The sequence below is a fragment of the Hibiscus syriacus genome, unplaced genomic scaffold (assembly GCF_006381635.1).
Source record: "Hibiscus syriacus cultivar Baekdansim isolate YM2019G1 unplaced genomic scaffold, ASM638163v2 tig00112540_pilon, whole genome shotgun sequence".
Taxonomy (NCBI): domain Eukaryota; kingdom Viridiplantae; phylum Streptophyta; class Magnoliopsida; order Malvales; family Malvaceae; genus Hibiscus; species Hibiscus syriacus.
The window spans coordinates 410001-422464 of NW_024063362.1; the positions used below are offsets into that span (position 1 = coordinate 410001).

General features: G+C 41.5%; 1 protein-coding gene across 1 annotated transcript in view; it reads right to left on the reverse strand.

Annotated features, from left to right (window-relative positions):
- Positions 1 to 1568, reverse strand: part of LOC120181856 — a 1673-nt gene extending 105 nt beyond the window's left edge. Inside the window, exons 1-3 of the mRNA XM_039186902.1 lie at positions 631 to 1568; positions 203 to 473; positions 1 to 122 (exon numbers count right to left, since the gene is read on the reverse strand). The exon at positions 1 to 122 is cut by the window's left edge and continues 105 nt beyond it. Of these exons, the coding sequence (XP_039042833.1) occupies positions 1 to 122; positions 203 to 473; positions 631 to 1533 (1296 nt within the window). The 5' untranslated portion in view covers positions 1534 to 1568. The remainder of the gene's footprint in view (positions 123 to 202; positions 474 to 630) is intronic.
- Between the last annotated feature and the right edge of the window lie 10896 nt (positions 1569 to 12464).

The window sequence follows — 12464 nt, forward strand, 5'->3', positions numbered from 1 at the left end:
AACCTTACTGAGAATCCACATCACCAGGGAGAACTCGAATGCAAAGAGAGTGTGAAGCAATCCTCGATCCAGAGCATATCCAAACAGCGTGATCCCCTTGTTGTTATACGCCAAATACGACACTGCATGCACATCATCCAATTATGACAATGGCATATTGGCATAGATATGTACTTGGAACTGGTATATGTCAGTTACTGACCTAAAGCATGCCTGGCTTGAAGGTTGGATGGATGTTGATCGGGAAAGCTGATGAACATATCCGACGAGTCATCGGAGTCGTTTTCATTGCAGTTAGATTTAGGTGGGAAGTCGTCGTCGATTTTTTTCCCTTGCTCGGCTCCTGTCATTGCGCATGTCATGTTCATATGCCATCTGCTAGCAACCGCTGCCATTCCTTGGGCTCTATGTGTGATTCTCGCCGCACCCGAAAAGCACAAGAAGAAACCGCTCAGCTGAACCGTTGAACATACCTACACCACCACATCTGTTTCTCTTTAAAAATATATAGGGACTAAGATGCAGTTTGCAGTAAAGGTAGGGACATGCATGATATTTTTACCAACGTAAATGGACTTAAACGATAGTTTCACCAAAGTTGTAACACGTAGTGCAAGTTAACCTACTTACCAGGAGATCACCAGAATTGAAGAAATTTTTATCCGATTTCGAAGCCAAAACCATAAACAAAGCTGCGAACTGGCTGGCAGTGATGACAACTATGGACGCAATAATGAAGAAGCGATACCTATGACTGGTGACCGATAACTGCTTCCTGATCCTTACATGCTCCTGAAATATTTCACCACCATCAGACCCACACCCCTCAAACATCTTATGGAGCCCTTCGAATCTCAGTATCTGCAACTCGCAAGTCAACCGGAACAGCACGCACACGAGGAGGAACACGCCCGTCCGGTAAACCCAAGACCCCAACACCAAAACGAACGCGATGGAGTTCAACGGGAAGCCCGCGCTTACATAAGGCAACGATATCTTCACGGTGGAGAAGAAAATGACCTTATGAACGATTTCAACGAAGGAAGACGGTAGGAGTATGAACGCCAGGAAACGGAACGCCTTGTCCAGCTTCCACGTGTACCCGCGTCTCACGAACGTCGTATCTTCTTGCAGGGCGTCGAGAAACAAGAGCTGCCTCAAACCGTATTTTCTGAAGAAGCAGGTTAAGGTGGAGAATCCCAAGAACGCCAACGCCGACTCGGGGAATTGAACCAGAAGGTGGAAGGCGGTGGCTTCCATTGGAAATACAAAGGATGGGACCTGGAACCAGACCGGGAGGGAGCTAACGATAGGGACGAAAACGGCGAGGATGGCAAACGTTAGATAGGATACGAATTTGCCTATCCATGTGGAGTGATCTAGTGCCCACCACCGGAGGCTTATTCTGAAGCTGCGCAACTCGTCGCACAGCAACGACGTTGATCTTCCATACGATGGTTGGAGTAGCAAGGGTTGTTTGAAATTGTCGGTGTTGTCGCCTCCATGGCCGATATCGGACTTGTAGCCGTTCATGATGCCCCCTCGGTTGGATTTGGAAGAAGGATGTTCAATATCGTTGAGTTAATTTACTAGCGATTTTTTCTTTCTTTTTTGTTCATTTATTTTCACTCGGGGATTAGTTATATTATAGATGTTAACAGGGACGGTGGGGTGAGGCTAAACCACAAGTTCAAGGAGCCTGTGATGAAAAGGAAGCCTTTTTTGGTTATGAAGAAAGCTACTTGTTTAAAATTTGCATCGACCTTTTAACTGGCCAATGGTAAGGCTGATAATACACGTGAAAGGGAGAAAAAAAGGTTCATGGGGTGAAGCCTCGAGGAGAAATGATGTTATAAGCTTCGATGCCCACACCAGCTGGACCGATTCCTTCCCACAGGCCACAATTTTATTTTATGCGCTATCTGTGCATCCACCTGTCATCTAAACCTGTCTAAAGTTTATTCTTTTTTTTCTTGGTTGATGGTATAATAGAAAATGGATAAATTACAATTATGGTCATTAAGATGCTCGCCCCTTGATGGTTGAAATTAAAAATTCATTAAAATCATTTTCAGAAAAAACTTTTAATTCGATTATCAATCGTTAATATGTTCATACGTAAATAGATTAATATTCTCCCACAAGATGATATATATTACCATTTTATTGGTAAAAAATTAAATCAATACTTGTCATCATCTTATTAATTAAAAAATTTAGGGGAATACATGAGACTCAAGATAGATCAAACCGGGACCTTCAAGGGAGTTTGAAGCACCCAAGTAAATAATTAATCATATCAATTATCTATATCTACATGTGTATTATTCATAAGTTCCTAGTAAGACATCTCAATGTTTTTGTCAAACAAAACAAGAACAAAAACCACTGCAAAGAAACCAGAGATCAAAAGTTCCTATGCATTACCTACAGGCCAAAAATGAGATCAAAAGAGATAGAACACCTTAATAAATTTCATTGCCCCATGTGGGTATGCACTTTATCCAGCCGGAGCCCCCGACAGTAATTTTTGGGCCACTTCCTCAATCTCGGAACTAGTCCTCACAAGGCCGTAATTTGTGAGTGCACCCTCATCCATGTTATCACAGGAATTTCCTACTGCATCGTCAGCTCCTTTTGGGTTCAAGAGGTTAATCGGGAGGGAGCTACATCTACAAATTTGCTTCACCGGCTGTTTTGGATTATTCAGGGCACGACAGTGTGATCAGGAATACGTTATATACGGGAAATCCTCCTTCCTGGCAAGTCCTGAACAAACACCCAAAAAGAAATACAGTTAGAAGTTCAATACGGCTCTGGAAGAGCACTAGGACTCTGCAGTTTAAATGCGTGCAATTGTGTTGAATCAGTGATTGTAATATAACAGAAAAACGAAACACCACTAAACGTTGTGCATGCGGCAATTGCAACATATAAGTGCATATAATTGTGTTGGATCTTCCCCCACAAGCAAGGCCGCTAAACGAGCAAGCCATCCCCCATCCTGAACAGGTCCCTGTGGAGGCTGATGATTAACAATTACTTGACCTTGCTCAGATGCCCAAGGAACCTCATTCCCTGCATGAGAATGAGGTGTTGATTTATCATCAGAATGAACCAAAGGAGTGCATGCCGTACTGTGGGGTCTGATCTGCTTTCTTTTTCGAAGTCCACTTGATGGCACTACCTCAACATCGTTGCTCTTACCACCTAGGACATTAGGCTTAGATTCGTCTTCAACATAGAATTTGAGACCTGAATCTGCACCCAACTTAGATGCAAGGACAGTTGCAGCAGTAGCCTTTGCTGCTGGATCAGGATCATATCTCTGCCACAAAGTGATTTGCAAATAAAATCAAGCATTCAAAGATATATTCAATCATCTAGCTCATGAGAAAATAGAAAAGATGAAATCTTTATCTATTGCCATATATTTGATCACATAATACTTGAAAAAAACAAGCCTTTTCCTATTATTTAAGTGTCAACCTTTTCAAGATGAACATTCAAAGCATCTACACCTTCATGCAATATATATATATATATATGACTTGCTATATATTCTCCTAGGCAGTAGTTGGATTCTAGTCCCCGGCCCAATCAAAACACACTCACTAGTGGTAGGTTACATTGTTTTGACATTAAACATTGTATGTGATTCTGACCATATTCCATGTCAGCATTTTATTGATTATGGTATACTAGTAATTTCAACTTCACATGCCATTTTGCATGGAGTATAGTTATTACCAATACTTATTATTAATTCCCTGGCTGAGTTTGAAGTCGCAAGTTATGTGACACCAACTCAATAAGGGGAAATACATAAAATAAAATCATAAAGCAAGTAATAGATATTTATAAGATTATGTTAGTAAGTTAATTTTTCAAAACAAATTTTTAATTATTTATTGTTCACTCTTTTTCATTAATATTTCTAAAAAAACCTATGTATCGAGTTATAATTTCAGTTATTTCTACTATAACTCTATCTTCAAAGATTTTACTTTACATATTTTTTATAGGAATAGGGCCTCATTGAAAAAACTCTTTCATAACCATCAAGCTCCTAAAAACTTAATGATCATAGGAAGGAGGAAAAGAGTGCCCGAAGATTTATTTCTAAACAAAAAGATACAACCAGTTCAGTACATAAAATAAAACAGAAAACCCCATTAAACCAACCCCAAATACAACCACCAAATACAATCAAAAACACAAAACCTTGAACTCCATTAATACATTTGTTTACAAGCCTAGTAATAACATTGAACTCATAACTAACTTAGCAATTACTCTAACCAAATTAACATAAAGATCCGAGCATGACTCCGGATTGGAAATCCATTTCAGCGCATTGTAGGAATCACTCTCTAGAATTAGACTCCCTTTATCCCTCCACGTCGATTTCAAAAACAAATCTAACCCAGCATGAATTGCTTTTAACTCAGCTAAGATCGGGGGGCCTAGTCCAGTCGATCTTGAGAAAAACTTCAACCTCTTACTATTAACATCCCTGAGCACACCACCAATACCACTGTATCTCCAGTCAAAATTAACAGCCCCATCAATATTAAGTTTAAAGAACCTTGAAGGGATGGGACACCATTGAGACTTAGTCAATACAGACCTCGAAGGAGGACAATACAGACCTCGAAGGAGGACGATACAGATCAACCAAAGTTAAGTCTCTCACTAGGCAGTCGAGAGGGATAGAAATATTTGAATACTTAGCCAAGAACCAAGAAGCCACCCTTACCTAACCATAAAAAAAGATTAACTATATCCAACCTACCATTCTCGAACACAATATCATTTCTGCATTTCCACACTGTCCACAAAACAGCACCCTGCACAAATTTCCAAATTTTTGAATCCGGAACTAAATCCAACCAGAAAATTAAACAGAAAACTTATGGGAGTATTGGGTAAAACAAACTATAAATTCCACATTTGAAGAAACCTCACTCAAATCCCCCAAACAACATTGCAAGCAAAAAACAAGTGGCTCACCGACTCTGTATCCAATCCACAAACGGAGCACATAGAATCCTCGATACCTCGAACACCTCGACTTAATAAGGTAGTTTTTACAGCCAACTTTTGGTAGAGAACCTACCAAAGAAACACCTCTACTTTTGAAGGCATTAAACCAGCCCAAACAAGCTTAGACCAGCGTAATTCCGGAGTGGAAAAGCTAGAGAATAAATTAGTACAAGATTTAACCGAATAAAGACCCTCCCCGTTACCCTTCCAAGTGTAGCAATCATCCATCTCCGAATCAAGACGAACTCTGTCCAGCAGAAGAATCAGTTCATACCATAAAGCAAACTCACTCTCCATCAAATTCCTTCTTCATTGAATGTCCCAAACCCACCCCCCATTGCTAAAACATCCGTAGTTCGCAATTACCCAATCCTTTATAACAGAAGCACTTCAATATATATAATAAGTAACATATGAGTAGTTTATATATACATGCACAAGCACACATATGTACTTCCCTTCTAGGCTTCATTACCTAAGTGTTAAATTAATGAATCAACATTGTTTGCTGATCCTTTTGTGGCGTACAAATGAGCATTCTGACCAGAAAATGAATGTTGAAAATGCTAAAGGAGGATTTCGGGGAACACTACTGATGGCAAATATTTCGTTTCAAGTTGTTTAGATCAAGTATTCTCCTGTTTTTCCATTACAAGGTCTAACTATTTGTAGATATTAATGCTGGAAGAAGCAATCATGGAATGTTTTGATTTGCGTGCTAGGAGGTAAGTTGCCCTAGCTCTATTTATATGCGCTAAGTTTTAGCTGTTATATCCTTTATATGCATCTAATTTAGTCTCCTTATTTATAATTTGATGTATTACTTAAGCTATTAAAAAGTTTTAGTGCAATTAAGGTGCCATAGGTGGTAAGCAGTTCTGTTAGTGTACAGCATGACTCAAACCTTCGAGGTCATAGCTTTTATGATTGCTTATTTACACAAATAAATGTTAGAATTTGCATACTGTAACCTGATGACATTTGTTTTGTGTTTGAATACCTTTGTAACTTGTTGTCTTGCTTTCGTGGCGAAAGAAATCAATGAATGATTCATAAAATGTTGTATTTGTGCAAGCAGATAGTAGGAACAGTTGCTGCTCGGAAGAATTATATAATGTGATGCAATATCCCATTCCCAGCCCAATTTTGTACCTTGATAATTTCCAGAAAACCCTAGGACCTAAACAATCATGAAAGAATAGAACAAACACGTGGTATGAACTTTTATTATATATAAAAATTAGTAGAGACTGGTATGAACTCTGAGTCGATTGGAGTATATAGTATTCCTTGCATATAGTGAGCTGGAGTGGGGCGATGTGTAGTTACGGATGGTTTAAGTATTAATGGTTATGGACTTATGCATGTAGAAATACGAGTTATTGTAATACCTTGTGAACTAAAGGGTTATGAAACATTAGTATTGCATGGTTTTGGTAAACCTGTTGTGTTAGGTTCACCAACTTTACTTCCTATCTCTGGTACTGTGGTATTTGGTAAAAATAACACTTCATGCAGCAATTCCATCATGTTTTTGTTTTCAATTTTAATTCGTATTGATAACATTCTTTTTGAAATATATATTATGGGGGTGGCTCCCCAACCTTGACCCAAAATGGTAAGCTTTAAACTGACTCTGTCCTACCCCGAATTTTGGTGTAAATCTTGTTCACGCCCAATTTGACATAATTTTCCTTTATGTTTATTTGGTAAAAATAGAGTGATAATTGAAAGAATAGAGGGAATTATAATAATTAGAGAAATTTTACTAATAATCCCAAGTCGGATGAGAAACTTTTTTACCCTAAATCTGATTTTATCTAGACCTTGACAATCTCCATTCTATGAGTCGCTTTAATTTTTATTGTAAACATAACCATACCTAATATCACAAACAAAATGGGAACTTAGTACATTTCATAAACAAAGGCGCTAAATGATTCACACAAAACTTCCAAAAAAGCACTTGTCAAAGGGGAACCAGGATGATGGTTGTCCGCCATTGTGAGAAGATCTCTGATATAAACTCTCATTCTTGCTACGCTTTTCATATGTAGGGATTTCCAATGGTTTTCGTGCTGAGGAGAAGGATGTTACATACCCCGTTTAGAGACACATAAGGACCTACATGATTTTGGATTCGTGGGTTATCTCTATGTACTCTACGCTTGTCCCATGAACTTGGTGGCTATAAAAAGCTATTGTAAACAAAGAGCTAAGCAGCTTGCATCACATTCATTTCAACTCTCGGAGGTCCTAATCTTCAACCAGATAGATGTTCCACATGGTCACTTTCCGAATTTGTTATCAACAGATCTTATTAGTGTTATATTAATAACGTGATGGAAGTTAAAAGATGAAAAGAAGAAATAACTAAGACGGTAGAGAACTAAAGAATGGAAAACCCTAAAGTCAACCCTAACTCTCCCTTACGTAATGGTGAGAATCAACCACCACCTACTTTTGTAGCTCCGGTACCCCCCGAACGATGGCAACGCTGTTGTAATTTTCACTGGGCCTGAAGTTTTGAGTTCTCCACAACTGGAAAGACCCGGTTCCCCTTTCCCAGATGAAGATCAACGTGTGAAAAAGAAAGTGAGAAATAAGGAGAATGAAGATGATCATATGGAGACCAGGAGGGGATGGAGGCACAGATGAATATGGTCAACGTTGGAGAGGATGCTGGGAAGCAGGAAAAGTTGTCCTACGCCAGTGCGGTCACGGGACAATCAAAGCGAACGGAGGACGTAGTTTCACTTCAGGCCATGAATGAGGTGGTGGTTCTCGATGGTGAGTGTATCGTGGACAACAATGGTCCGTACCAGTGATCCAATTTGCTGATCAAGTGTATAACATAATTGACTATAGTATGCGATGATCTGTGATAGTTCAATTGGACGTGACATTGGCTATAAAACTTTGTTGAACCGTATTGGAGTCTTATGGAAACTTCAAGGACAATACCAGATTATTGATTTAGAGAATGACTATTTTCTAGTGAAATTTGAGAGTGAATAGGACTATATTCATGTTTTGATAGAAGGGCCATGGACGATATTTGGAAGCTATCTCACGGTCCAACCATGGAGTCGTACGTTCTCCACAATGGAAAAGCATCCATCGCATGTCATTGTCTGGGTGCAATTAACGTGATGCAGGGGGATCCGAGACAGATGATGCTGAGCTGTCAGATTGCACGTTGATGGCGCTGAGATACCATGAGTTGGCAGATCAGCGCAAAGGCGGGAATTGATTGTGACATGTTCCTCATTGGGGTCGTTTTGAGTATGTTTCAGTCTTTTGGCCATAACTTTGGCTACAGGTGTCAGAATCGCGCATAAGACCCCAATCCGGAAAGCTCTTTTCGACGCGCACGCTCTTCACATGGAGCTATGCTCCATGTGGCCTTTTTTTCAACCTCAAATTCTGCCGTTTTCCCCTCCGAATCACTAGATTTAGTTATTTTTTACTATTTATGGTAATATTTCGATTGTTAATTAGGAAGTCAATTTAAATCCGATTTAGGCCGGATTTTTGGGAGATTGCTTATTTTATTTCGAATTTCAATTTAGAGTGATTTTCGGGATTTTGCTATTTTTGGCAAAATTCGAATAAAGACGATTTTTTTGCTATAACAGTCCGGCTTGTGGACTGCTTTTTGGCATTGTTTGATTTTATAATATTTTATTAAACCCTAGAGACTTTTTTTCTCTGGTTTTTGGGCGAATTTTCTCTTGTGAATCGTCTGTCGGAACTAGCCTACAGGATAATCACTATTCTGTCTGGCGTTAGTTGGTGTCAGAGCTTCAACATCTTCTTGGGAAATTTCACCAGTTTCAATGGCTGGAGGTTGTGGTCGTGGTCGTCGTGAGCAGGTTCCGAATGAGGAAGCCCAACGCCATGATCGCAGCGTTCAGGATGTGATGATTGCGGATTTGCAGAGGCAAGTCGCAGAATTAACCCAGCGCCTGGCGGCGCAGGATTTCGAGGATCGTGAGGCCTCTGATCACGATACCAATTCCACTTTCGAAAACCCATATCACAATCGCGCAGGATTCCGGGGCGCAGGATTCTGGGAGCACCGTGGTCGGGAGGAGCGTCATGGAGACCTCGGTTTTCGGGTCGATCTTCCTGAGTTTTCTGGTACATTACAGGCCGAGGGATTCGTGGATTGGATTAATGAAGTGGAGCGTATTTTTGAATATAAGGAAGTCCCCGATCGTGTGAAAGTGAAACTGATCGCCATCAAACTCAAGGGCAGAGCATCTGCGTGGTGGGAACAGTTACGACGTTCACGAGAAAGACAGGGCAAAGCCAAGATCACTGATTGGGAGAAGATGAAAAAGAAGATGAAGGGTCACTTCCTTCCCTTCGGCTACACGCAAACCTTATTTCAGCGACTTCATGCGTTGAGGCAGGGCGCGCGATCAGTCGATGATTACACGGAGGAGTTTTACCAATTGGTCGCCCGGAACGATTTATCTGAGACGGAGGAGCAGATGGTGGCGCGATATTTGGGGGGTTTACGCCAGCCCTTGCAAGATGTCCTCAGCCTTCATTCATTGTGGAGTGTTTCGGAAGCATACCAGCGTGCACTTGCTGTTGAAAAACAGCAAAACAGGAGACCAGTGATCAGGAGCGATCACAACAGTCGACCAGTTCGCCCTCAAGAGTCCCGTCCTACTCAGCAGCCACCGCAGGGTAATTCTAACCCTACTATTACATGTTTTCATTGTGGTGAACAAGGGCATAGGGCGACTGATTGCAGGAAGCCTGCTAGTCAAAAGGGCAAAAATTTGTTGATTGAGGAAAACGTGGAAGACGAGACTGAGGAGATTGGCGAACCCGTGTATGACGATGATGAGACTGATGATGTGCTGTATGGAGATGGTCATGAGACTCTGGTCGTTCGCAAGAGTCTACTTACCCCCAAGGGCGATTCAGGGGACGATTGGTTGAGAACCAATGTTTTCCACACGACTTGCACAGTTGCAGATAAAGTCTGCAAAATGATCATTGACAGCGGCAGTTGTGAAAATGTAGTGTCCGAGGAGGTTGTCCAGAAATTGCAGTTGAAGACGGACCGTCATCCTAAGCCATACAAGTTGTCATGGCTAAATAAAGACAGTGAGGTAACAGTTGATAGGCGATGCCTCGTGTCTTTTTCAATTGGTAGAAAATATTTTGATAATGCCTGGTGTGATGTTGTGTCTATGGATGCGTGTCATATATTGTTGGGTCGACCTTGGCAGTATGATCGCAGTGTCATTCATGATGGAGGGAAGAATACATATTCCCTTAGCATCAAGGGAAAAAAGATTGTGTTGGCACCCCGGCGGGAAGGACTTACTCCTACCCCAGTAACCCATAATACTAATCTGCTTTCTATGTCCAAGTTTTTAGATGAGATTGAGCATGGCGGCGTGGTCTATGCCTTGCTACCTTGCGAGAACAATGCAGTAGACATGGATACAGATTTACCAGTAGAGGTACAGCGGCTGCTAGCAGAATTCTCTAACTTGATGCCAGAGGATCTTCCTCCTGGACTACCACCTATGAGGGATATTCAGCATCAAATTGACCTTGTTCCTGGGTCAAGTTTGCCAAATCGACCAGCATATCGCCTCAGTCCCAAGGAGGCCGAAGAGTTGCAGCGACAGGTGGAAGAGTTGTTGGAGAGGGGCTATATCCGAGAGAGTATGAGCCCATGCGCAGTCCCTGCTCTGTTAGTGCCAAAGAAAGATGGTTCTTGGCGTATGTGTGTTGACAGCCGAGCGATCAACAGAATTACAGTGAAGTACCAGTTTCCAATTCCCCGTCTAGATGATATGTTGGATCAACTATCTGGTTCTAAGATCTTCTCAAAAATTGACCTTAAGAGCGGTTACCACCAAATCAGAATAAGGCCTGGAGATGAGTGGAAGACGGCGTTTAAAATGCCACAAGGGTTGTATGAGTGGATGGTCATGCCTTTTGGGTTATCCAATGCGCCCAGTACATTCATGAGATTTATGCATCAGGTCTTGCGGCCTTTTATGGGGAAATTTGTTGTAGTTTACTTCGATGATATCCTCGTTTATAGTCCGACATGGACTTCACACTTCGATCACCTCCGTGCTGTTTTTGAGATGCTGAAAACGGAGTGCTTGTTTGTCAATCAAAAGAAGTGTTCTTTCTTCACTACTTCTGTGACTTTTCTTGGTTTTGTTGTGTCTACTGATGGTGTTCATGCAGATCAGTCAAAGATAGATGCAGTCTTGGAGTGGCCCAGACCAAGAACCTTACATGACATCCGAAGTTTCCATGGCTTGGCGTCTTTTTACCATCGATTCATTAGAAATTTCAGTACTGATCGCCCCTATCACAGAGTGCCTCAAGGGGCGTGATTTCCAGTGGTCTGAGGAGGCAGAGGCCAGTTTTCAACTGGTCAAGCAGAAGATGACCGAGGCTCCAGTTTTGGCACTTCCAGATTTTGACAAAGTGTTCGAGGTAAATTGTGATGCATCTGGCGTTGGCATTGGTGGTGTTCTGAGTCAGGCAGGTCGTCCGGTTGCTTTTTTCAGTGAGAAGCTATCGGGATCAAAGAAAAATTATTCCACTTATGATCTGGAGTTCTATGCCATAGTTCAGTCCCTGAAGCATTGGCGTCACTACCTAGTACAGAAGGAGTTTATTCTGTTTACCGATCATGAGGCCTTGAAGTACATCAATGGCCAACACAAGCTGAGTAGACGTCATGCCAAGTGGGTAGCATACTTGCAAGAATTCACTTTTACGCTGAGGCACCAAGCAGGGAGTTTGAACCGCGTCGCAGATGCCCTGAGCCGTCGTACCTTACTTCTCACCACCATGAGTACTAAAGTTGCAGGATTTGAGACGTTCACAGATATGTATGCAGCTGATCCTTCCTTTGGAAGGATATTTCAGGAGGTAACTGAGGGTCACCGTCATGATTTTGTTTTGCATAATGGGTATCTGTTTCGTGGATTACAATTGTGCATTCCAGATTGTTCATTGAGGCAGCAAATTATAAGTGAACTCCATAATGAGGGACACTTTGGCCGAGATAAGACATTGGCCCTTATCTCTTCTGAATTTTATTGGCCCAAGTTGACTAGTGATGTGGCCCATTATGTGGACCGTTGTTATGTGTGCCAGCGGTCTAAGGGAGTTCTCACCAATGCGGGATTGTACACTCCCTTACCTGTTCCTGAAGCTCCTTGGTTCGATGTCAGCATGGATTTTGTACTAGGCTTACCCGCACCCAAAGGGCCGCTGATTCTATCTTTGTTGTGGTTGACAGGTTTTCCAAGATGGCTCATTTTGTAGCTTGCAGAAAGACTATGGATGCTGACCGGATTGCCCATCTCTATTTCAAGGAGATTGTGCGTTTACATGGTGTTCCTCGATCCATCACT